This window comes from Toxorhynchites rutilus, chromosome 3, assembly GCF_029784135.1.
Source record: "Toxorhynchites rutilus septentrionalis strain SRP chromosome 3, ASM2978413v1, whole genome shotgun sequence".
Lineage (NCBI taxonomy): Eukaryota > Metazoa > Arthropoda > Insecta > Diptera > Culicidae > Toxorhynchites > Toxorhynchites rutilus.
Window position 1 is genome coordinate 66,711,676 of NC_073746.1, and position 26,750 is coordinate 66,738,425.

Below are 26,750 nucleotides of genomic sequence, written 5' to 3' on the forward strand. Positions count from 1 at the left end.
GCGCGCGAGAGACGTGAAGAGACTGAAGCTTGTTCCAATTTTCGGCATCCAAACGACGGGCTTGCCATGGGTTTTTAGTTTCGGCAGTGGTCTGCGCGACGATGCATTCGGTTGGTGAGAAGGAAAAAAAACTCCGCTTTTCCAGCGAGCGACGGACGGAACTCACCTATCTGAGCAGGAAAGGAAACAGTCGCACACAAATACAGTTGAGGCTTTTCTTCGTGAGATGGGTGGTATGGGAGGTGTAATAGCGTGTGAGAAAAAGAATCAAAACATGTGATGTGAAACAGTGAGAATTCTCATCGGGAAAAGTGAGAAGTGAAATGAATGTGCTTCTGGGATGGGTACTGTCTGATAACAAAGCATAGAATGTGATGGTGAAGACGCTTCACAGAAAAGAAATCTTTGAAAGGAGTAGTGAAAGCAGAAGTACTAATACTGTAAAAGTTGAGCTTTTTAGAAAACTGTATCATTCTCTAAAACTGAGCAAACTTGGAGCGACATAATTCTCTATCCTGTTATAGAAAGCTCCCGAAAATGTGACTCGTTTACTAATAGATGTCGGCCTTGAGTGTTGCAAATGTAAATGTAAAAAATGTAATTCGAAATGTAATTCACGCCTAAACCGGTCGTCGGATAGATATATTACAGAAAAGAATTCAACTCTTGCAACTTCGGAAAATTGATAGAACTGAAATTACGTAGAGCTTGAGCTTGGACTTGGGTAGACTGTACATTTCGTTTTCCGTGATTGACCTGAACCAGCGGAATTGCACAAAGAACACACTGAATGACGCTAGAGATTAGCAAATCATTCTCATTGTGCAAGTTCGAGTGATTCGAGCTTTAAATAGTTAATAAAGATACCGGGCACGTCCTTACAGTCACCAGGAGAAGGGAAGGAATGTTAGTGTGAAATTCGCGGCCAGAAGCGTCACCTCTTAACCCTGATTCGCTTGGGATAATGATGGAAGGATAAATTATTAGTGGGAATGGGTAAGAAGAATCAAGATTCACTGTGGTGAGATTCTGGAAACGCGAACTCTCAATTATTCGGCGAAACGGAATTTAGAAAATAATATCCATTCTGACCTGAGATGGTCACTGAGAAAACTCCTTTAAAAACTCTCGAACTATATATTTTTATTCATCACTCGTATTACATTTCAAATTTATCTCCACTGTTTTGACCGAGATTATTTTTGGCAACCTGAGAAGGCCACCGAGAAACTCCTTTCATGTCCTTGTATAAACGATATATTTTTCAACCTGAGATGGTCAACGAGGGAGTTTCTGACTTAGAGGTTTATACATTTCTTTCTTTGCATTATAACCATGAATAACAGCTATTACAACCATCCTCCTTAGGGGCTTTAAATCCTCTGCTCTGCTTCTCAATAGTTTCAGGTTCTTTTTCGGACATGCTGCTGTAGAGATTCGTCTTTTACAGGCCAAGTTTCGATAGAACTGAGATTATGTAGAGATACTTTATTTCGCTCAGAATTGTTTACCCGTGGAATTCAACCGTTAGTGAAGAGGATAATAAAACAAGTTTTGCAATGATGCATTAGCTGATATTTTCGTAAAAGTGGCGAACATCAGAAGCTACTTGTTCGTCAGCTGGTCTATAGCGACTGAATTGGTGACAATGTAAGCACCCGCTGAAGCAATTTCCGTTCTCGGTCGTCCTCGAGTAGCCAAGTATCGTTCTCGTATTTTGGCGTGCCAAATACGTAAGTAACCTTTTGATATTCTTGATCCCTGTTCCTCGTCCAGAAATTGTTTCTTCTATTTTAAGAAGAAAAGCAAAAGATTGTATTGACCGCTCCGTCAGACCCAACTGATCTGGTCGGCACATCTCGGAGTTTTTTGGATTTTCCCGCCCGCTCAAAACGTCATCCCCACATCCCCGAATTGTTTCTTACGTATTATTTGAACATACAGGTCTTTAATAATAGTAGTTAGCAACTGTTTCTGTAAGAAAAAAGGTTTATATAAACAGAAAGGTTTAATGAATCAGGCAGTGCTTCTCAGGCTCAATGCGCCCGGCCGTGTTTCAAAACATATTGCGCCCGACGGGGTGTTAGTGTCCTTACATATACTTTTTCGCAGGAGACGTGTGTAGTGCATGACTGTCTCGTCGGCTACGTAAAAGTAATGGCCAAACCTCAAGCCATAGGTGCGTGTCCAGAGAAGGTCACTTCCTACATTATAACATGAACAGGATGTCTCAGATGAATAACTAAACCATAACGAGGTCTTTAGATGTATCACGGCACCTGGACGGTGCAAAGGTAAATGCAAAAAAACGACGCTACATGTCAGTTGATAACCGACCCCACTGGTTAACTGACACACTGGTACGAACACTTCGAGCAGTTGCTCCAAATGCCCCCAAACAACCAATCACTCTAGCGCCTCCAGTGAGACGCAACGGCATTTCCGGCCGACTGGATGCAGGCCATCCTTATCAACGTTCCAAAGAAAGGGGACCTGACTGAATGCGACAACTCACGAGGCGTCATGCTTCTGTGCGCAGTTTTCAAAGCAAGGTAATCCTCAACCGGGTCAAGGAAAAGACGGCCTGTAACGATCAAATTGCTACGCTGCGCATGATTATCGAGCAAATCAATGAATTCAAGGAGTCCCATTACCTGGTGTTCATCGATTATGAGAAAGCTTTCGACTGCCTCAAACACGTTAACCTCTGGAGCGCCCTGAGACGCAAGAGAGCCTCGGATGGACTAGTCAACCTAGTATCAAAATAGTACGAGGCCTTTGTGTGGAAATCCTTACACACCGGGATCTTGTCTGATCCGGGTCGCGGCTGGTGTTGGGCAAGGCTGTTTACTTTCACCACTACTATTCCTCATCGTCGCCGACGAGATCATGGTAGGCACTATTGGTCATAAACCAAACCGTGGGCTTCTTTGTGATCTTATTAGGATAGAGCACCTCAACGACTTTGCTTTTGCTGACGACATTTCCATTTGTATTGACACGGCTCTCTGATATGCAGAGTAAGCTTGACGACCTGGCCGTATGCTCTACCGTAGCTGTCCTGAGAATCAATGTCTGCAAGGTGAAAGCTTTGGTTGTCAACACAGTTACGCCTTCCAGATTAACAGTAGCTGGGAAAGCAGCGGAGAGGATCGAGAATTTCCAACATCGATATAAGCGCGTGGATCAAGAAGACGAGGGCTGCCTTTTCGAGTTTAAGAAAGCCATAGAGGTCAACCCAGATCAGTCACCACATCAAACGCCGAATCTTTAATTCCAACGTGATATCAGAGAACGAACGGAAGCTTCAGGTCTCCGTGAACCGAAGCTTGAGGTATATTGTTCGGATCTCCATCGTCGCTACCAACAGACGCGAATTTTAAGAAAGATCCAAGAGCGTAAGTGGTAAGTGTTGGGCCGGCCAAACATTACGGAGGAGTGGTACTGGAATCTGCTGACGAGCATTAGCCTGGAACCTGTAAGAGCAACCCATCGGAGGCAGACCCAGAGGTTTCTGATGACAGAGCCTTACAAACGAGATAAGAGGAGTCCAAATTTGGCCTAGACACTGGTCAAAGGGAGAGCTGCGGATCGCCCAGAATGGAAGAACTATGCTCCCGGCGTGGAGCTCAGCAACAATAAGTACCCTCGTTAGGGGTGAGATTGGGTCAAAAATGGAGAAAGTTACTATCAGTAATATCTTGACAAATATTGGGAATATTTTTGAAAGATGTAAACCGTTTAGTAGGAGACATATTTTCATTACTTCCAATGTGTTACAGCAGATGCATCGATCAAATGAAGTGACAACCTTGCCAGCTAACGCAAACCTATCTCGCTAGACATGACTGATGCGAGTTACAAGTGAAAACGACAGAACCAAAATATAACGAATCTTCCAATTAACCGTGGCTTGAAACAATTATAAAATTATAAATTCGTGCATTTATTGAATTTGGGCCACTGAATTGTAAGGAATTATTAGTATTAAAGTATAAAATGAATTAAACGTTTATGTAAAAATATACAGATTCGAAGCAACAATTAAAGCTGATCAAATACAGTGTTCTTCTTCTTCTTCTTCAATGGCACTAACGTTCCTAGAGGAACTTCGCCGTCTCAACGTAGTATTACTTGCGTCATTTTTATTAGTACTTAGTTGAGATTTCTATGCCAAATAACACGCCTTGAATGCATTCTGAGTGGCAAGCTCTAGAATACGCGTGAATACGTGAATACGCCCGTATGCTCGCACCTTCCTCTTTACCCCGTCCATAAGGTTCTGTAAAACTTCAGGTTGTAGTTTTTTTTAACAGAAATCCATTTTCTCTTGAAGTCCGCCTCCGATTTGACAACTTTTGGGTTCTTCCGGAGGGCCTGCTTCATAATCGCCCAATATTTTTCTATTGGGCGAAGCTCCGGCGCGTTGGGCGAGTTCATTTCCTTTGGCACGAAGGTGACCCCGTTGGCTTCGTACCACTCTAACACGTCCTTTGAATAGTGGCACGAAGCGAGATCCGGCCAGAAGATGGTCGGACCCTCGTGCTGCTTCAATAGTGGTAGTAAGCGCTTCTGTAGGCACTCCTTAAGGTAAACCTGCCCGTTTACCGTGCCGGTCATCACGAAGGGGGCGCTCCGCTTTCCGCAAGAGCAGATCGCTTGCCACACCATGTACTTTTTGGCAAACTTGGATAGTTTCTGCTTGCGAATCTCCTCCGGAACGCTGAATTTGTCCTCTGCGGAGAAGAACAACACGCCCGGCAGCTGACGAAAGTCCGCTTTGACGTAGGTTTCGTCGTCCATTACCAGGCAATGCGGCTTCGTCAGCATTTCGGTGTACAGCTTCCGGGCTCGCGTCTTCCCCACCATGTTTTGCCTTTCGTCGCGGTTAGGAGCCTTCTGAACCTTGTATGTACGCAGGCCCTCCCGCTGCTTGGTCCGCTGGACGAATGAACTTGACAAATTCAGCTTATTGGCGACATCCCGGACCGAACTTCTCGGATCACGTCTAAACTGCTTAACTAAGCGCTTGTGATCTTTTTCACTGACGGAGCATCCATTTTTGCCGTTCTTCATCTTCCGGTCGATGGTTAGGTTCTCGAAGTATCGTTTTAGTACTCTGCTGACCGTGGATTGGACGATTCCCAGCATCTTACCGATGTCCCGATGTGACAACTCCGGATTCTCGAAATGAGTGCACAGGAAAAATTCACGACGCTCTTTTTCGTTCGACGACATTTTTCCAAATTTACGAAAAATTGACAGTGAAGCATGGCCAACGTGATCTATACACTCTTATCTGATTATAAGCGAAAGCTAAAGATATAATTCCTAAAAATTAAATTTCTACAGCGTTTTTTCCGTCATGCAATTTGATGTGACACACCCTTTAAGCTGCATTGTACACACAAAAAAACACCGATTCACTCACAATTGAGGGGCTTAGAATGAAAGGGGTGTAAGTGATTCGATCGATTTCTCTACATCGACTCTCTCTTTTGGTCATAGCTTAGCTGCAAATACATTCCCAGCTGTATTTGACAATGTGGAAGATAGGTCAGAACCTCACCTATCAGATTCTATAGCAAACTTAAATTGGAACGTTTTTGCAATTGAGTTATTAACTAAAGAAAAAGTTGATGAAGAGAAATCGATCAAGTCACTTACACCCCTTGCATTCTAAGCCCCTCAATTAATAACAAGCTCATTACACAACCTCTAGACGTGGTTTTTTCGGACCTATGAAGAGGAATGAGAGACAAATTTTTCGCTCATATAAGGAGAAAAGCGTTTACTCAGCAAAAACTTCACAAAAGTCACAATTTCCAGGATTGTTGAATTCGCTATTTCAAAGTCTTAAAGTTGGCTGACCAAACGTACTGTTTGAAGCGGGTCAGTACCGTTTTTTCGACCTTTTTTGATTGTCCCGTCTTTTCATCAATTTGTATCGTATTTTGGGCATAGAGAAAAAAAAGAAATAATGTCAGTTTACTTACCAAATAGTAACTATAGGGGAGGTGGGGGCAAAACGGACATGTTAAGATGAACTTCAATTATATCTTTGGAAACTCATGTTTCCCAAAACTTTGATGCATTTTCTTGCAATTCAATATACTGTTTCTCTATCTTATTGGCCAACCGTTTTACAAAAAAGTGTTTTTCAATGTTTTTTACTGTTTTTTACAGTAAGAAAAAAAAGTACAATATTTTTTTCGATGCGGGTAATATGGACATTAGGATGCCAATGAAAATGGTCATCTCGAATTTCAAAAAGTTATTCCATAAAAAATGTTCACCACCTCGAAAAAACACCCTATGCAAAATATCAGCTCAATCGGGCATGAAGCAGAGTGGCGCAAAGCGGTCAAAGTTTGAGTTTTTTGTAAATCGAAAAACCACCCAAGGGGGGAGTAAAGGAAATCGGAGTTTTCGAAAAAAAAATTGATGCCAAACGTTTTAAAATTGCATGAAACGTCGTGATCTAGTGTCATCTCGAAATTTTTTTTGTCAAAAATCGGCACTTTGGGATGTCTTAAAAATGCCTCACTCGTCGAGATTTACAGTTACCTCGAATTTTTTTTTGTCAAAAAAATGTTTTTTTTGCACTTGGTCATTTCCGCCTAAAAAATCGATTTTTGATAAAAAAAATTCTTTTCGAGTTAACTGTAAATCTCGACGTGTCATGCAATTTCAAGACATTTGGCATCAACATTTTTTTTTGTAGAAACCTCGATGTAGTCTACCGATTGAGCTGAAATTTGGCATAGGGGGTTTTTTCGAGGTGGTGAACATTTTGTATAGGGTAACTTTTTGAAATTTTAGGGTCTATTTTTCCCATACTTTCATTGGCACTCTAATGGACATATAGTGGGGGTAATATGGACAGTTTTGTAATATGTGAAGCGCAGAGGTTTATCGATCGTGAGAGGAATCATTTTATCAACCAAGGTCTGAACTCATCACGAATGTCCGTTGAATGATGAAAAAATCGAATTAATGCACCTAGAAGTGATATCGTGCTTTTCAGCAGTTTAAACGAACAGACCCTCAACTATTATGCTTTTAGTTCCAGTCGGCTTCTAAACAGTCCACATTTGGCGATTTCATTTCCATTTATAGACGCAGGTCATTCCTTAGGAACAGATTAAACCGACTTTTCACAGTCTATCTCACTCCCACTGGCAACTGTCCCTTTTAACCCACCAGTACAATTATTTCAATAATTTAAATTTTCCACTCAAAAATGAATTTAATTACCGTACATACCTAATATCGCTTCTCTGTCAACTCACAAACCGAAATATAAACATCAGCGAATTGAATTTTGATATTAAACCACTCAAAATGTTTAATGTCGATGCAGCTAAAATTAATTTTTCACTTTTGATCAGTACTCATTGCCATAGGGTGGCTTAAATATTATGGAATAACATGTAGAAGGTGTTCTCATTAACAGAAATCTGAGGTTTTTGTACATAGTATCTCCCAAAATTTAGAGAGGCTGAGGATTTCTACATAGAATATCTCAAAATTTAGAGAGGCTTAGAGTAGGAGTGGGAGGAACGTCTATTGTTTGTTTCTTTGTTTTTAAGAGGCTTTAAACTTTGCAGTTCATTCGCCTCCAAGCGACGTCTATTCACCATAGAAACGTTTCGTGCTCCCTAAAATCTTCACATGCCTAATTTGGTTTCGTTTGCTTGATTAATTCTCGAGTTATGTGAAAAATGGTGTTTCGTTTGTATGGCAGCCCCCCTTAGAGAGGGAACCATCATAAAAATCTCTGCCAAATCATATCAAACTCAAGAATTCAATGGACGTGATCATGTCAGTCGCAAAAGGCAAAAGGCTACAACCAGGACAGGTGAGGACAGAAATGCACAGGAAAAATGTATGAAAAAAGGGTATGATTCCATTCTTTATCAATTTAAATTATTTATATTATTTATTTTATGGATTCGGGAATCGTATTTTTTTTATTAAAGAGATTTTCAGCTGAAGACTGGTTCATCTCTGTAGGGAATCGTAATGTAGAACATATCAATGTATAATATTGTAATGATTATCAACATTCGTTGGCAGCAAAAATAGTTATTAATGTAAATATTTTATGAAAACGGGACATATTTTCTTAAATATTTGAGTTTCCTGAATTGCCATGGATTCAAAGTGGCATTAGTAAATAAAATCTTGTTCATAGAGATTACATGAATTCTACTTAATGAGATTAAAAAATGGAACAAATTATCCCTACCAGTTGTAAATTGTTGTGTGCAAATATTTTAGAAAAATGAACAGAAATTTCTAGAATATAAGGAACTCGTGATGCTTACTGATTATATTTTGTGTTTGTAGTATGTAGTATGTGTTGGTAGTATCAAATTAATTGAAAGGATTTTTACGATGTTAACGTTATGATAATTGTCAAACAGAACTTTGATCTTGACAAACTTTACGAAAAAAAAAATTAAAAATCAAGATATCTACGTATCTTCATAATATGTATCTTCGGCATTTAAATAATCCTTCTTTGTAGAGAGCAAAGCAGACATATTCACTCAACTAATTTTATTAATTTTTTTGGTTCACGGGTCCGTTTTTATTTCTGAACTATTTGGAAGTCTACGTTAAAGACAATCAACAGGGCAACTTGATTCAAGAAGTGTGAGAACCTGGGAACTAGGAACCTGAGTTAGGAAAGTTTCGGGAATGAAAATCATAATTTCATAAGAGCGTAACAATCAAACTTGCATTTGGAAAATATCTGCTGCTAAAATAACTGCGGGAAAATATCTAATATCTAAAAAAAAGATGCAATTCACATAGTAGTAGTGTTATTCTGATGTAGGTTCTGGTTCTTGAAATAAAACAAAATATAGCCTCCCTTCCTTTGAAACCTTGTAACTTTGAAATCGAAGGTTCGTTCGCCTCTCGACGAAATACATCTATCGTTCCAATATGCTCCACTCCAAACAACTGTTTGTTTTTTATTAATTATTTTTATTTTTTATGTTTAAATCTCATTGTTTTACAAACAGGCAAAATAAATTGGGAAATAAAAATGAAAACTTGAAAAGTTTCTGTGAAATTAACTAAATTCTAACGACGAGAAAAAACACTTACTAGCTGTATTGTATAACACGTATAGTATAATTGCCATATAAACACATACAGCTCATTTAAGAAACGGCTGGTTATTGTTAGAAAAATCTCCATAATTCTAACGATTGCAGCTCATCCCTCCAATGTTCAATGCAGCTTCGAAAGCGTTGTAACAGTTTCAATGCCAGGTGAATACTACGTGAGCCGTTATCAAATACCCAGTTGTCACAATTACGCTCACTAACATGATGGGGAAACCGAGCCTGAAACGAAGCATATATTTAGTGCTGTCAAGTGGTTAGCAAATACATTTCCAATTATACTTGAAATAATCCATGAAACTGAATCGATAGCCATGCTGCTCTGCAATGCCAGCGCTGATAACGTTGGCGGAAGCGCCAACCAGCGTTCCGTTACCTGTGGGTACAATGCAAAAATTAAAACCATCCCCCATCACATTTTATCGCGCCTAATTATACCTCCCAAACAAGTGCCAAATGCAAGGGCCCACACGAGCGGCTGCAAGGGTAAGCCAAGCGATGACTTCTCCAGCGCAATCACAATCTTGACCATCATTGCCGTTATCGGGATACTATCGACGAACGCTGAAGACAGTGCTGAAATCCATAGAATGATAATAATTGCCACCGCCAGCCGTAGATCCTGGGACACGGCCATAATGATGGTTTCGGTCGCGTGACCAATCCAGTCGATCAGCCCCATCCGCTCGACGGCTTCCATCAGGGTGAACATAGCAGCAAAGAAGAGCAGTGTGGGCCACTCAATGCGCGACAGGACCGCGTCCATGTCGTTCCTAGAAAATCAATCCGAAAATTATTAATAGGAACATGATCCTTCCTCTAAAATGATATTTACTTGTCCGAGATAATCAGCAGCAACATCACACCCAACAAGGCTGCCCAGCCAGAGGACAGCTTCCGCAACTCTGGGATTGACTCCAAGAAAAACAACGAAATTATGAACAAACCGGCAACTCCCGATTTGATCAACAGCCCCTTGTTTTTAATGGGATGCTCCTTCTGCAACTCTTCCAGCGTTGAGCGATAGATTTCCTCTGGAACGCAACCTTTCGTCATCTTTTTCTTCAGCTCGTGCCTCAGCAGACGAACCTTCTTCATCAGCGTTTCCCGCACGATGTTGGCATCCTTCGAGTAGGGTGGAATCTTGCCAGCCGCCCGCTCCCAAGCCTTGATGTTTCGTCGCAATTCCTTCATTTCCTTGGGTTCGTGCATCCTGAGATTGTTGATATTTCTGTACTTCAAGCGAAGATGGATGTTCGTTGCTATTACGACAATGATGACGCCCACCATCATGTGGGCGGTGAAGGTTAAAAAGGTTACTCCCTGGAAATAAATATTAGAATTTGTTTTTATTTTCGTCAATTTCTCAAAGATAATCGAGAACTCACGTGTTTCAAAATATACTGATTCGATGTGATAATGACATTGGGCGGATCTCCTATGGGTGTCATCGTACCTCCGATGTTAGCATGAACGGTGATGGCCATCAGTACCGGTACAGGGTTCATGTCCACAACCTCGCATAACCGAATCGTGATTGGTGCCATCAGCAGTACCGTTGCCACATTATCCAGCAGAGATGAGATCAGCGTCGTACAGATGCACAAGCAGTGAATGAGACCCCAAATCTTCCCATTGGTAATCTAAACGAACGATTCAAAAGTAATTCCTGGACAGCCAAACCATAGACGAAACTCACCTTGTAAATGTAAACAGCAATATAGTCAAAGATGCCCGTCTCCGCCAGTATGGCCACCAGAATCATCATCGAGAACAGCAGCAAGATGGTCTCCACGTCGATCCACCCGACAATATCATCCATCGTGGGCCGATCGTTGAGCGCCGCCAGAATGGAAACCGCCAGCGTAGAAGCAATCACTGCGGCGAACGTCCGATGAACGATCTCCCAAATAATCAACGCGTACAAGAACAGCAGCACGAAGGCTGCGTAGATCACCCCAACGTCACGATTGACCGGAGAATGGTCATACTGCACACTGATCGGCATAATGGCTTTGATGTTGCTTTTCACCATCAACTGGACTACGCTGCTTTGCTGATTGATGTGTTCAAAACTGGTCTCACCAATTTCAAAAATATGTTGTTTCTTGATGAGAGGTGCGCTGTCGAAGAGATACGGATGCACGATCGGCATATGCCACAGCTCGGTGATGTTTTGCACCGATTCAGCAGCACCTTCCGACTCGTCCAGATTCCCATCCAAAGTGGACGTCAGCGATTGGAGGTAGATTGTCAAGTAGTGTTCGGTGGTGTTGGTAAAAGGCTCGCTGAGGAAGGTCCCCTCGAACGTGAACCTCACGTGGGATCTAAGTGGCAGCTCTGGCAGGATGTACGCTTTGGTTTTGTCCACCGGGATCGAGAGATGCTTTTCGGAATGAAGTTTCTCGTCTTTCACCACCAGGAATGTGATGATTATCATCCACGTGATGAACAGACAGATGGTTTTCGAGTACTTCCGAAACGGGTGATCCTCGTCCAGACGACTTTGACCGGTGTCGTTGAAGTCATCGTGTTTTGGGGGTGTTATATTGCCGATGTAGTGACCTGCGAGATGATGCACGTGGGGCTTCGGGATGTCTTTGCTAGGAAATTGACGGAGAATCTCAATGTCATTCGTAAGAATGTATGGTAAAAGAAAAAAAAAGCAACTAACTTTTTCTCTTTAATGTGCTCGATCTCTTTGCTCTGACCCTGCTCATTGGTCACGTTGATGGTAATGAATTCGTTTCCGTTATCTTCACCATCTTCCTGTTCCTCTTCCTCGGCCACATCGTCCTCTAATGGTTGGATCTCCGGGAAGGAGTCCTCGTGGTCATCACCTTGAATTAGTTCAAAATTAATGTTGAGAAGTTAAAGTTTTGAATATTTTTTTCATAACTCCTATAAAAAAATGAATATATACAATAGAGAACCGGATGCCACAAAAATACTTTATTTCAAAGGGTTTGAAACACAAACTGAAATAAGACTGGAAATATCTCAATCGAATACTCGTAAAGTTATCTCTTCTATACATGATTAAAACGAAACTTTTTGAGATTAGCAGTTCTGGTTTCCAGATCCAATGGACATGTTTATATCTCGGGTTATAAAGAGCCTAAAGTGTCGATTTTCGAATTGTATAATCATTGTTTCATGGAGTTTAAAGCAAAAAATGGAATAAGGCCAGACGTAGCTCAATCATAATTCTCATACAAATATCTAAAAATAACTGGTTATGAGTTCTAATGTTCATACCTTGGGTTACAGAGGTCTTAAAGCGGTCTGGACTCGAGAGCGATCGTCTTAGCGAGTCATCAACCATTAACAAGAGTATAGTAAAGCGAAATTTTCCATTTAACTTCGTAACTGATACAGATAGTGGGTATTGTGTAAGATTCTCGATCAATCAGGTATTTTATTCGGGCTGGAGAATTTGTTGACATGTTAAGGAATAGATGAGATCATGTAGAGCCTCAATTAATTTATTTTAACTTGATCTTAAATTGAAGTTGAAGTATTCAGATTAAGTTGTTATGCGGAACAATTATATGGTACCGCAATTGTGTTTTGTTTCTTGGTTTTTATATCAGCTTGTTTGTTTCTATGATAGTTATCATTCTAGTGTAGAAAGACGGGTGGGTAATGTCGGGACATAACCGGAGAGACATAGGACTAAACCAAGGGCTATCAACTGCAACAACTTATCGATTATCCGAGTAGTTTATCGGTACCTATCAGTAAAAATTCATCTCCAACGACGCCACTTCAAACCATTATTTCCGGTGGTAAAATGAAAATCTAAAAACTAACCATGTAGGGGAAAATTTTGAATGCTTATAACTCGAGCATCTCTTAATAGGACGTAAAAATGTTTGCATCAATTGATAGGAAATATCTCTACGCATCTATCACAATGAATAAAATTTTATTGACGTAGAACTACGTCTTTTATTCAGGGTGCCAAATCAGAAAACAGGTCACGTTTTTATGAAATAAAGTTAACGTTAATAACTATTTCTGCCGCGAAGGGATATTCCCTAAGATTTGTTTGATATTCTACACATCACAATCCCCTGGTGTGTAAATGGTTAAAATTCATGACAACTTTTCCATTGTCCATTCTCCCATACATTTGTTCTGCTGATTTGTGTGCTTTCCCGAACAGAGCTGTCAATAACGAGCAACTTATCGACGAGCAACGTAGGGGAAATCGTAAGATTTAAAGTTCCCGTGAACAAAGGAAAGGAAGAAGACGGATGGGAATATTTGCCTAGAGTATCCGCGTTGACGGCATTGAGCTTCGTATTACGAAATGGGGGAATAGGCATGACAATATGGGTTTGCAGAAGAAATGAACGTGCTTTTAAAATAAAAATTATGAATGAAAATTATTTTTACCAAACCAAATTAGTACTCTATGTAAATGAAAATCACTTTTGCTTGCAAGTAGTGAAAAAATATCATACACAAATTGTGTCTAAAGATAATTTTATATTATAATGGTAAGTTTTGGTGAGAATATCTGAAAATTCATAGAAAATAATTTAAATAAGGGTCAGAACAACGTACTTCTAGTAGGTAAATAACGCCAAGAAAAAAATTTCATACTAATTTGAGCAATTTAAAACTGCCTTAGGGTCGACTAATCTGATAGAGAATAGTTGGCCTCATACAAACTAATATCGTATCCAGATGTCGACACCATTCCGCCGTCAACGCGAATAAACAGTGGATCTCGCTGAGGCAAACTTTCAGTCTCGTTCTGTTTTGAAAACAATGAACATCACTTTTTTTTCCTTGTTTTACGTCATCACATGTCTTCGTTTCAGGTTGAGCTGTGGACGCGACCTAGTTATTCATTCGCTGATGTCTCTGGCAGTGCAATCGTTGCATCAAACTGACACCATTACATCAATTGTGTAAATTGTGTGGGGAATCATCAAACTAGGAAATCATAGGCTCACCAAGAAAATAAATGTTCTGGAATTTTGTCTGTGATTTGGTTTCGCATGACGGTAGCAAAACTCCCTCCACCGAGGATGACAGCTACGCTAATCGAGACCGGCAATGATAACAGAAAGGGCAGGGAGAATGGAAAATGGAAAATTGTCATGAATTTTAACCATTTACACACCAGGGGATTGTGATGTATAGAATATCAAACAAATTTTAGGGAATTTCCAATTCGTTTAGTATTGCCAAAATCCGTTCGCGGCAGAAATAGTTATCAACGTTAACTTTATTTCATAAGAACGTGACCTGTTTTCTGATTTGGCACCCTTAATGAAAGACGTAGTTCTACGTCAAAATTGGGTTTATTCGCCTCAAAAATCGACACAAAAACATTCACCAAAATTTTATCTTTCAAAATATCGAAAAATCCTACTTACGATGACAGGAAGTTTATTGGAGAATCTGGGAAAATCGGATGAACCGTTCCGGAGGTGGAACTCTCACCAGTTTGCAAAACTTAGTACCGAGAAAAACGCGTTTAAAATTTTAAACAAAGAAAAAGCATTTTTCACCAAATTTTGATCGTTCCAACCTTTATAATCTTGTCTGTCTTTGTTGGATGATAAAAGTCAGTCTAATAATTTGTTTCGCATAAGTAATTACAATCGCAAATCATACTTGTAAAGGTTGGGTAATTATAATTAGAAGTAAAACCATCCGTTTATGTTAAAGAGAAAAAAGAGCTTCTCGTACACGTATACTAAAGACCACACTCGAAATCAGTGTTACATTTTGGCCCATTCCATGAGGTTATGCAGCAAAGAACCAAACTTCAAATCAAGTTTGAGGAGAAATTTGAAAAGGTTAAGTTACATACAGTAGAACCCCCATTATACGCGGAATAGTCTGGCTAGGCCAACGTGCATAACGAAAATCGCGGAGAACGCGATATAGAACTAACAATGAGGTGCAAACACGAAATAAATATATTTCAGCATGAAAACTATGTTTTATCAATATAGAAATCATAAAACTATCCATCTGTAACTATCCATATACACCAGTGGTCAAATAATGTGTAAGCCATGACCAAAACAAAAAAGCAAGTGCCTACCTCTTACAAATTTTGGGTAGCTCTAAAGAAATACTATGGAACTCGCCTTCGCGTATAATCCGCACCGCGGATCATCCGCTCGCGGATAATCGGGGTTCTACTGTATATATAACTAGCACTAGTTATAACATAAATTCTTTGAAACGAATTCAATTTTTAAAACTACATAATTATATTTAAAATATTAGAGATTTTCACTACTTTAATGTTTCTTGAGATATATGTGCACTTACTTAACCAAACTTCAATGTCAATATATCATAGAAAGGATAATTGAAAACGGGCAGACCTAGGTTTCATTTTGTAATTTATGATAAACAAGCATTTGAAAAAAAGGTATTTTAAAGCGTTGTCACGTTTAAAAAATAGACCATTTTTTAGTTTATGAGATAAACTTAAGTTCAAACATTTTTAAACTTGTGTTTCATTCAGCAAACAGGGTTGAAAAACCCACAAAAATGGTAAAGATCGGTCCACAAATAGAGGAGTATCGACTGTCCCAAGAAGTTGTTGTCACGTCACGAAAAGTGTATGATCCATTCCAGCGTGACGTGACACCATTTTTGCTCACTAGAAACAATTTTTTTTTCGCGTTTGCTTGTGTCAGTCACACAGAATAAAACGATTTAGATTTTTATGAAAATTGAGAAAATTTCCTACAAGAATCATCAGTTGGGAAATAATTTATAGTTAGACTAGCTGACCCGGCAAACTTTGTCCCGCCCAAAATTTGTTTTTTGTTATCAATACCAGCAAATATTCACGTTTTCTTACTATGCGCAAGTTTATGAGTCCAATCGCAGAACTGTTCATTGATTGATCTTCTATTCGACCCCGTTGAATTTACCTTTTACTATAATATTCCTATTATTTCTAACGAAACTCATCATTATAATATCAGATTATTTTCAGACATAATTCTCGTTCAAGATTTTTCAACCACTTGCAAATAACATGTTTCTCCGTTACATGGAATAAATGTTTTATACAGAAAATATGATAGAATAAAGACAGCCCTATATCGGACAATTACTTCCTCGAGTTCTGCTCTTATCAACACATTCGGCGATTCTTTTTTGGTATAGATAGAAGAAGATATAGAAGTGCGTTTCATCACATTAAATTTCATTTCCAGATTCGAACAAAGATCAATCTCGCTAACGCAAACAACAAATGGACTAACAGCACTTGTCACTATGTAATTGTAGAACATATGGGAATTTAATTTTCCGGATTTTTCTTCAAAGTTTTCCGAAAATTTTCAATTGTCATGTTTGGTTGGAATATTTTTGGTTGAAATATGTGTAATATTTTTATGGGACCCCCTCTTCATTCCAGAGGAGGAATGAAGTTAGAATATAGAAACATTATAGGAACATTTCTCATACCCAAAAACCTCGAGTTATGCAGATGTTTGTTTTTCGTTTGTCCGGCAGCCCCCTTAGAAAAGGGGGAGGAGTGTATTCATCATAGAAACGTTTCGTGCCCCGTAAAACCTTCACATGCCGAATTTGGCTCCATTTGCTTGATCAGTTTTCGAGTTATGCAGAAACTTGTGTCCCATTTGTATGACAGGAGTGTCTAACCACCATAGAAATACTTATTACATCCCAAAACCTCCACAATGCAAATTTGGTTTGGTTTGCTTGATTAATTCTCGAGTAATTCAGAAATTTGTGTTTAATTTGTATGGCAGCCCCCCTTAAAGAGAGGGGTCTCAAGATGCCTAATTTGGTTTCATTTGCTTGAACAATTCTCGAGTAATGCAGAAATTGGTGTTTCATTTGTATGACAGCCATCCCTTAGAGAGGGGGGGGGGTGGAGAGTCTAACCACCATAGAAACAATTATTGCACCCTAAAACCTCCACATGTCAAATTTGGTTTCATTTGCTTGGTTAATTCTCGAGTAATGTAGAAATTTGTGTTTCATTTGTATGGCAGAAAACCAAACCCCCCCACCCCCCTTAAAGATGGGGGTGGAGAGTCTAACCACCATACAAACATTTATTGCCCCGTAAAATCTCAATATGTTTAATTTGGTTTCATTTGCTTGAACAATTCTCGAGTAATGCAGAAATTTGTGTTTCGTTTGTATGACAGCCCCCCCTCAGAGAGGGTGGGGGGTGGAGAGTCTAACCACCACCCGAGGAATGAAGAAATTTGTGTTTCATTTGTATGGCAGCCAACCCTCAGAGAGGGGGGAGGGGTCTCAAACTATCACGAAATCCTTCCCCGGCCCCAAAAACCTCTACATACCAATTTTCATGTTGATCGGTTCAGTAGTTTCCGAGTCCATAAGACACTGATATTGTGCAAATGCTCTTGGTTTGGGCTGAATGGAAAGCGTAGCAAGAACAGTTCTAGGCTCAACGTGTTAAATACAATGTTCTACGTGACAAACCTTGCAATAATTACTGCGCTTCTATACTGATATCGGAGATATTACAATATTCATTGAGAATTAAGGTAAAAACATCCTTGTTTACAGCTTTGTTCCACCTTTTCACTATTCCCGCACTCAACTGCTTTCAAATTGATGAGCTGTTATCCAGCACCATCTACCGCAAACGCCATCTTGCGGCACCTATCCATCGTCGTCTCGAGATCCACTCGATTGTAATCAGATTTGCTCATCTGCAATTCAACTTTGCCTCGTGCAGACTCCGAAGTACACTCACATTAAACTAGAGTAGCGGGAATGAAGTGGTTCCACTGGCATAACCATCGACTTGGTTATGCTACCGCTACTGTACTAGGACTTTTTCATCGCATCTGATTGTCAGGCAGACGCAGTTTGACCCAGATTCCAGACCGGGGTTTTGTGCGGTTTGTGTGGAAGTATTGTAATTTCCGCACTCGATTGAATCATCTTGATTGCGATGCATATATCACTGCCGTTTTGCGAGTGAAAGCGAATTGAGAATTGTCCTCTTTCGAATGAGTATTGTAATTTTAATAGGTTTATTTTATTAAAACTTCTGATTGAATAGTGCAATTAAGGGGGTATTCTAGTCTAGAAATCTGAAAAAATCGAAATTTTTTTGACGTAGGACTACGTCTAACCGGAAGATATAGGGGGTGAAATGGAAATCTAGGCACTGAACAAGTAGGAAAAAATGCAAGATTTGGAACGCTTATAACTCGAGCATTTCTCAATAGATCGCGAAGGTTTTGGCATCAATTGATAGAAAATATATCTACGCATCTATCATAACGAATAACATTTCATTTTTCTTGAGATAAATAATTGAATAATTGTGAAATATCAAGCATTGTCAAAATGCACTATGTGCCCATTTTTGATTGGTCCATTTTGTGCTCCTCAAATCGTACCGACTAAAACGGGCAACCAGCGGCAGCAACGAAATAGAATGAAGCACGCTTGGAAAGGAAAAAGAAAAAAATGAACGAAACATTGGTCGCAGTCTCACACATGCGTAATTCTCGAGCCAGCCAGTCAGCTTAAAAATCCCCGCTCCGCTACCGTAACGATCATTCTCATTCAAACCGTACACCACATCGGTTCGCATCACAACACATCAACAAACCAACCCAAGCAGCCATGTCTGGACATGGTAAAGGAGGAAAAGTGAAGGGACAGACAAAATCCCGCTCGAACCGTGTTGATCTGGAGTTCCCCGCAAGGGTAGCTAGGCCGAGCGCGTTAGTACCAGTGCACCAGTCCACCTAGTCGGCGTTATATAGTTTCGGCCGCCGAAGTGATCGAGTTGGCTGGTAAAGCTGCTCGCGACGATAAGAAAAACCGCATTCAGAACAGAACACATTCGGTTCGGTGGACATCAAGACAACAGGCAGTTGCAGCGAGTGGCGAGTGGCAAACGCAATCGCAAAACGGAATCAGGTAGCAGAAGAAAAAAGTTTGTTCTTTATACAATCTGCTTTGGTGGCAAATCCAGAACAAGGCGGCATCGAGGGCGTTCGAAATGGTTTTTTTCAAAACCACGAGTACTAAGTTTTCTAAATTGGAATCATTCCATAAAACAAGGCGCTTTTCAGGGCCATTAAACCTCCCAAAAAAGAGTTTAGGAAATACAGTTCAATGCTTTCTAAAACAATATCCAAAATAATAATAAAACACAAAATGATTTTTTCATAATTTGTTTGCCAGGATATGATGAGTATGTGAATTTGGCAGTTGTTCTGAGCTTATTGATTTTCACCAATTCTTAAATTGCTTCCAGATTGAAAGTACATTAATTTACACTTATCTCGACATTTAGCTAATTGGACGGACCTGTAATGCGACATATTTAGTTGGACATTTTTGTAAACATAGAGTTCGGGGTCCAAATTATGACCCCACATTGAAAGTCGACACTGTACCACTGTCATCGCAAATGTTCAATTACAGGTTAAAATTACCTCCAATCCGATACTGAGTGGTGGTAATGCGACGTGCCATTGAATGTAATTTACTGTAAAATATGTCACAAGCTGGATGGGAAGAAATTTTCCAACTGTGAAAGCTGTGGCGAGTGGCAAATGCAATCGCTAAACAGAAAGGTTTAGCCGAACAAGATGGGGATATGAGTGATAACAAAACAATAAACTCTTTAGATTGAAGATAATTTTGTGATCCTGAAAAGGACCCTTTTTAGCCTGCATGTGAATCCAACGAGCGAACAAATCGTAATGAATGTATTTTTTTGCCATCGCTCCCTTTTAACGCTCATTCGTTCGTCTCGTTGGACTTGCCCCTCTGGCTGAGTCTGCCGTTTTGGTTCTATCCTGTGAGTGTGTACCGCTAGAGTATAAAACACGCGGACCCCAAAAAAATATCTTATTTTCTTTCAAACCGTAAACCCGTGTGGTTGTACGGCATCAGCATCGTGGACGTAACAAAGGAGGATAAGTTAAGGGAAAGGCAAAGTCCCACTCGAATCGTGCAGGTGTGCAGTTCCCCGTAGGTGTATCCGCCAATTGCTCAGCAAGGGTAGCTAGGCCGAGCGCGTTAGTACCAGTGCACCAGTCCACCTAGTCGGCGTTATATACTTTCGGCCGCCGAAGTGATCGAGTTAGCTGGCGAAGCTGCTCGCGACGATAAGAAAACCCGCATTCGGAACAGAACACATTCGGTTCGGTGGACATCAAGACAACAGGCAGTTGCAGCGAGTGGCGAGTGGCAAACGCAATCGCAAAACGGCAGCAGGTAGCAGAAGAAAAAAAGTTTGTTCTTTATACAAACTGCTTTGGTGGCAAATCCAGAACAAGGCGGCATCGAGGGCGTTCGAAATGGTTTTTTTCAAAACCACGAGTACTAAGTTTTCTAAATTGGAACCATTCCATAAAACAAGGCGCTTTTCAGGGCCATTAAACCTTCCAAAAAAGAGTTTAGGAAATACAGTTCAATGCTTTCTAAAACATTATCCAAAATAATAATAAAACACAAATTGTTTTTTCATCATTTGTTTGCCAGGATCTGATGAGTATGTGAATTTGGCAGTTGTTCTGAGCTTATTGATAGTTGGGGACTTTCCTGATTATTCAATTTTCACCAATTCTTAAATTGTTTCCAGATTGAAAGTACAGTAATTTACAATTAGTTCGACATTTAGCTAATTGGACGGACATGTAATGCGACTTATTTAGTTGGCATTTTGTAAACATAGAGATCCAAATTATGGCCCCACATTGAAAGTCGACACTGTACCACTGTCATCGCAAATGTTCAATTACAGGTTAAAATCGCCTCCAATGCGACACTGAGTGGCGCTTCGGCACGTCGCATTGAATGTAATTTACTGTACAACATGTCACAAAGCTGGATGGGAAGAAATTTTCCAACTGTGAAAGCTGTGGCGAGTGGCAACAAATCGCTAAACAGGAAGCTTTAGCCGAACAAGATGGGAATATCGAGTGATAACAAAACAATAAACTCTTTAGATTGAAGATAATTTTGTGATCCTGAAAAGGACCCGTTTTAGCCTGCATGTGAATCCAACGAGCGAACAAATCGTAATGAATGTATTTTTGACGTGGGACTACGTCTAACCGGAATATATGGAGGGTAAAATGAAAACCTAAACACAGAACATGCAGGAAAAAATGAAAGATTTCGAATGCTTATAGCTCGAACATTTTGTACTGGATAGGAGAGATGTTTGCATCACTTGATAGGGAATATTTCTACGCATCTATCGCAACTAACAAAATGTTGTTTTTCATTAGATAAACAATTGAATAACTGTAAAATATTAGGCGTTATCTAAACGCCCTAACTGCATCGTTTTGATTGGCCCGATTTACGGTTTCCCTAACACAGCCATCAAAACCAAGCAGCCTTGGGGAAATCGGCATTGCAAATACTTGAAAGTAGGGGGACTTTTGTTCTCATCGAAAAATGTTCCCTAACACAGACTTTAAAACCAAGCAGTGAAATCGGCATTGCAAACACACGAAAGAGCCTAGAGGCGAATGAACTGAAAAGTTTAAACCCTCTTGAAGCCAAAAAGAAGAAAAAGAACACACGAAAGTAGGGGGAGCTTTTGTTCCTACCGAAATGTGTTCCCTAATAGAGATTTCTAAACCAAGGTGCCTGGAGAAATCGGTATTTCAAATTCATGCAAGTCGGGGGTATTTTTGTTCCGACTGGAATGTGTTTCCCTAACACAGACTTCAAATCCATGAAGCGTGGGGAAATCGGCATTGCGAATTCATACAAATCGGGGGTATTTTTGTTCCGATTGAAATGTGTTTCCCTAACACAGACTTCAAAACCGAGGTTTCTGGGGAAATCGGCTCTGCAAATAAATGCAAACTGCGAGTACTTTTGTCCTCGCTTGCCTTTGTGCAGAGTGGAATATGTCTGTCCTAACATGATCTTCTAAACTTAGGAACCTGGGAAAATCGTGCAGCCACTAGAAGCGAATGAACTTCCCAGTTTCAAGCAAATTCGAGATTCGAGAAGTATGTACACTTTTGGGATGTAAACTTCAGAGGGAAATGTAAAATAAAATAATCGTTTGATAATTTTTTTTGTCTTTATTGGAAAGATTTTCAGCCTTAGGCTGGTTCATCAAACGTTTGATAATTCTTCCGTACATATATTTTGTTCTAGTCATCATACCGAACGTAAAAGGTCCGTCATTAAATTTACTTGTAACGAAGAACAATCAATCACAATAAATGAATTGACTTTACACGGCATTTGTTAATTTTTTTCACTCACAGAGCAAATATATTGAACTCAATTGAATTTGGAAACTGTTTCATTCAATCAAGAATTTAATCAATACAAACGAATGATTGCTAAGCTAAGGTAGTTCCACGTGAACTTTGCGGTTATATCATAGATATAACCCACTCATTTTTTTTGCCATCGCTCCCTTTTAACGCTCATTCGTTCGTCTCGTTGGACTCGCCCCTCTGGCTGAGTCTGCCGATTTGTCTCTATCCTGTGAGTGTGTACCGCTAGAGTATAAAACACGCGGACCACAAAAAAATATCTTATTTTCTTTCAAACCGTAAACCCGTGTGGTTGTACGGCATCGGCATCGTGGACGTAACAAAGGAGGACAAGTTAAGGGAAAGGCAAAGTTCCACTCGAAACGTGTAGGTGTGCAGTTCCCTGTTGGTCGCATTCACTGATTGCTCCGCAAGGGTAACTAGACCGAACGGATTGGTGCCGGAGCACCAGTATACCTAACAGCGATCATAGAGTTTCGGCCGTCGGAGTGCTCGAGTTGACTTGCAAAGCTGCTCACGACAATCAGAAAACCCGCATCAAGAACAGAGCAGCTTCGGTTCGGCGCTCATCAAGGCAACAATTTGTTTCAGTGAGTGGCAAAGTGTTTCTCCGGCACGTCGCATTAAATGTAATTTACTGAACAACATGTCACTAACTGGATGGGAAGAAATTTTCCAACTGTGAAAGCTGTGGCGAGTGGCAAACGCAATAGCTAAACAGGAAGGTTTAACCGAACAAGATGGGAATATCGAGAGATAACAAAAACACAACACCAAAGGTTCTTTTCAGAACCATCAACATATTCATAAAGAGTAAACAGTAAACTAATCCATTTTTCAGGTAGATAGGTGATAGGATTCACGCAGGAGAAGAAAATAAAACAATATATTTAAAATATATATTTAACAAAAGCTGTCCCCTTTGTATAGTCCTACGTCACTCCGGTTATGTCCCCGACATTACCCACCCGTCTTTTTTTACCATATTTCTGTAGTTTAGGCATTCAAGAATATACTCTAGAAAGGACTTATCGAAAATCCTATTATTTACCTAGTTAGAGCCATCTTAGTGATGTGGTATCTAACCTGTTACGGCCATCACAATGAACTTCAATCGCGTTTCTCTCGGAACCAGTTTTTTTCTAACTGGCGTACACGATATCTCAAGTTCTACTGAACCGATTTATGTCAAATTTATATGAAAATAATCTGCATACATCTCTCTATCGCATGAACCAATAAAAAATTATAACTTTTTAATTTTACTATTTTTAAAAAATCGGTAAACGCAAAAAAAAAGTTTTAAACAGCATTTTTGTTTTCAAACGGCCGCCATTTTGTTAAAACCCATGTTTTTGACTTGTCCGAGGTTCATGCCATAGCGACATCTTTACTGATTCAGAATCTGTTCGATTTTTTTGTTTCAGATAACCAGAAGGACTGGAATCGTGTACGCCATGGCACAACTTTTTTTTTGAACACCCTCACTTCACCAGCATGTAACTATTCTAATTATGAATATTTTTTTTCCGTCCTATTTTTGTTTTATTGTTGAAAGATAGATAAACGAATAATGATATAATAGATAGTAAAAATATTCTTTGTTTTATTTTTACGGAGTTCGAAAAAACGTCCGAAATTCGTGTCTCTACACTAGAATACCCCCTTAAACATGCGAAATGACTACTTGCGCTACTTACCATGTAACCGGGCGTGTTCGAGTTCCACCTGCTGGAACGATACCATGCTCGGATCCTGCCGGATCTTGGTCGGCAGACTTCTCCATAACTCCAGCGACGCTTCCGTTACCTCGCTGATGGGAATAACAGAAATAGTACGCTTCCGTTTACTCTTCTTCTTTGGCGTTTTGTCCCCATTGGAGCCCTGACTGGATCCACCAGATTCGGTGGAAATTTCCCCCGTGGACGGATTGGCCGGAGAAAGAACGATGGTCGGAGGTGCCAGGGCTACCGTAGCATCCTGAGGTGCATTGTGACGCCGCCGGAAAATGTTCAGTTTATCCAAATAGTCCATTTTTTATTACAGTAAATTTTCACCTGTTCTCACCACAGCGATACACGGTCATTTTAAGTTTATATTGAGTTATTTAATTATTTTCACTCACTTCTGTGAATTAGCAAAATAGAGGCAAATTGGGAATCTTTTCTGGAAACAGATTGTTTTCATTTGAGCTGTTTTCAGCACCGTCGTGTTTTCCCAACTGAAACACCAATATTATCGTTCCGGGAAAGTGACCAACAAAAACAGTTTATCAAAAAACCGCGCAAACTTCATGCCAATAACAGTAGTATCGTGATTCGCCAGCGTTTTTTTTTTTTTTTTTTTTTTTTATCTTCGCTTATTTTTCGTCGGCCTATTTCCGCCACTTTAGTGCCAATCACCGACATCAGGGAGGCGACTCCACCTGTTCCTACCTATCAGACTCAACAACTCATGAGCCGGGCCAACTTCTTTTACTTCCGCTCCGAAGGAAGACGTAACCAGAGATTTTTCGCCTCAGAAAATCCCAACGACGCCAGCTGGGATTGAACCCAGGCCGATCGGATTGTGAGGCTGTTACGCTAACCATACAACCACTGGCGCCGTCATTCGCCAGCGTTGTCGTGTTATAAAAATAGTTCGTTCTACGCTTCCTCGTGGAGTTTTACTCACTCTTTGACCGAGTTTTGATAGTAATTGAAAACAACGGGCGCTTGTGAATGACCCTGCAGCGCGTAAGGAAGGTAGTGGGTGGAAAGAAAATGCGCGTCGGCCTTCGTCGTCTTGGTCGTTCGGTACACCTTGGTGGGAGCTAGCCGTTAGGGTGAGCGATGATTGAGGTTTTGTTTATATTTTGGCACGGCGTTTTCTTTACCCAGCAGTCCGGAGATGTTTAGAAATCTGACACCTGGGTTCGGAGTTTTGATAGAGTGTCAAGATGTGGCTGCCGGTGATTGATGTCTTGATTGGACTTTGATCGTACTCTAGGTTTATATCTCATTACGCGAATGGGAGTGGAAAAGTGCAACCGTTGAATTTAGTTCAATTCTATGCTTCCCGAACTTCTGTAGATTTTCTGTTGATCTCGATTTTTCTATGAGGAATTAAATTAGTGGAATTCCAAAAAAAATCCTTCTTATTTGAATTCTTTCTGTTGCACTATTCCCTGTAATTCTTCGTGTACAAATAACGTAACGCCTGAAGGGGGTCGGTGGAGAGCGTTCGAGAGCGCGTTACTTGCTACGTATTAGGTGTTCAACTTGCGTAATAAAAAATTATGCAATTATGATAATCAAAATCATGATATTTCCCACGGTCATACAGTGAATTTTAAAATGAAAGAATCAAATTGGTTGCCGAATTGGAGATTCGAGTGGTCCCGCGATTTTTCAACAGATGGCGCCACTAAAAAATGAACAAGATTAATTTCGACAGGTTCATCTGTCACTAGCTTATGTGGGAAGTTTCATGACATTTCGTTTATTTGTTCACAAACTATAGTTGTTTAAGTGTCACTACCTGATCGTTCGTATAAAAAATGGAGAAAGAGGAATATCGTATTTTAGTCAAACATTGTTTTGATGGGGAAAACTCCTGAATAATCAATGCAGAGGTTGACGCAATGTTATTCCTTCAAGAAAAACAGTTTATCGGTGATTTAGTGAATTCAAAATGGGGTATACAAGCACCGCAGATGCACCTCGCTCTGGCTGGCCGGAAGAGGCTACGAATCCAGAAATCGTAGAACAAGTGCATCGACTCGTTTTGAGCGATCGTAAAGTGTAGTTACGCGAGTTAGCTGAGGTTGTAGGCATTTCAAAAGGTTTGTTGAGGTATAAATACAGCTATGCCCAAAAAACGATTATTTTCATAAAAAATCCCGGACGAACCAAAAAGGACAATTTGTATCATCGGTTTCTCAATTTTGACTCTAGCCTTACTTCTGAGAATTGATTGATTGCTAAAGGCGTGTCCACATTATGCCGAATGATGCCGATCGGCCTGTACCAGGCGGCATATTCGGTTCGTTGTGTAATGTGGACGCCACATCGGGTGCACGAAACCGAAGCCCCATCGGATGTACAAAGCCGTCACGAACACACGAAGCACAATGTCGTCAACGCTAGTTTACTTCGTTTTGTTTTGGTTCGACTTTCTCGAACCGGACCCTCTTGTTCCGGTTGGGTTCGGTTTGTTTCGAGTCGGTTTTCGGTACGTCCACATTTAGTCGGCTTTTATGAGGCTATTGTGATAACGTGAAGTGAATATTTGTGAAATGACGTCGAAAAAGACGGATAAAAGAGATATTTCCATGTGCCATTTTCACTCCCCC

At 40.2% G+C, this 26,750-nt stretch overlaps 1 protein-coding gene across 6 annotated transcripts in view; it reads right to left on the reverse strand.

Moving 5' to 3' along the window:
• Positions 1-8,976: 8,976 nt before the first annotated feature.
• LOC129776997 (P protein-like) overlaps positions 8,977-26,750 on the reverse strand; it is a 61,800-nt gene continuing 44,026 nt past the window's right edge. For 4 of the 6 annotated variants that reach the window (XM_055783023.1, XM_055783020.1, XM_055783021.1 and 1 more), the window contains exons 2-9: positions 24,118-24,544; positions 11,815-11,980; positions 10,840-11,743; positions 10,529-10,783; positions 9,976-10,463; positions 9,579-9,913; positions 9,423-9,516; positions 8,977-9,362 (exon numbers count right to left, since the gene is read on the reverse strand). In XM_055783023.1, the coding sequence (XP_055638998.1) occupies positions 9,278-9,362; positions 9,423-9,516; positions 9,579-9,913; positions 9,976-10,463; positions 10,529-10,783; positions 10,840-11,743; positions 11,815-11,980; positions 24,118-24,451 (2,661 nt within the window). In that variant the 5' untranslated portion in view covers positions 24,452-24,544 and the 3' untranslated portion in view covers positions 8,977-9,277. Of the gene's footprint in view, positions 9,363-9,422; positions 9,517-9,578; positions 9,914-9,975; positions 10,464-10,528; positions 10,784-10,839; positions 11,744-11,814; positions 11,981-24,117; positions 24,639-26,750 lie in introns of those variants that run through there. The other 2 variants (XM_055783025.1, XM_055783024.1) reach the window with 2 other exon arrangements.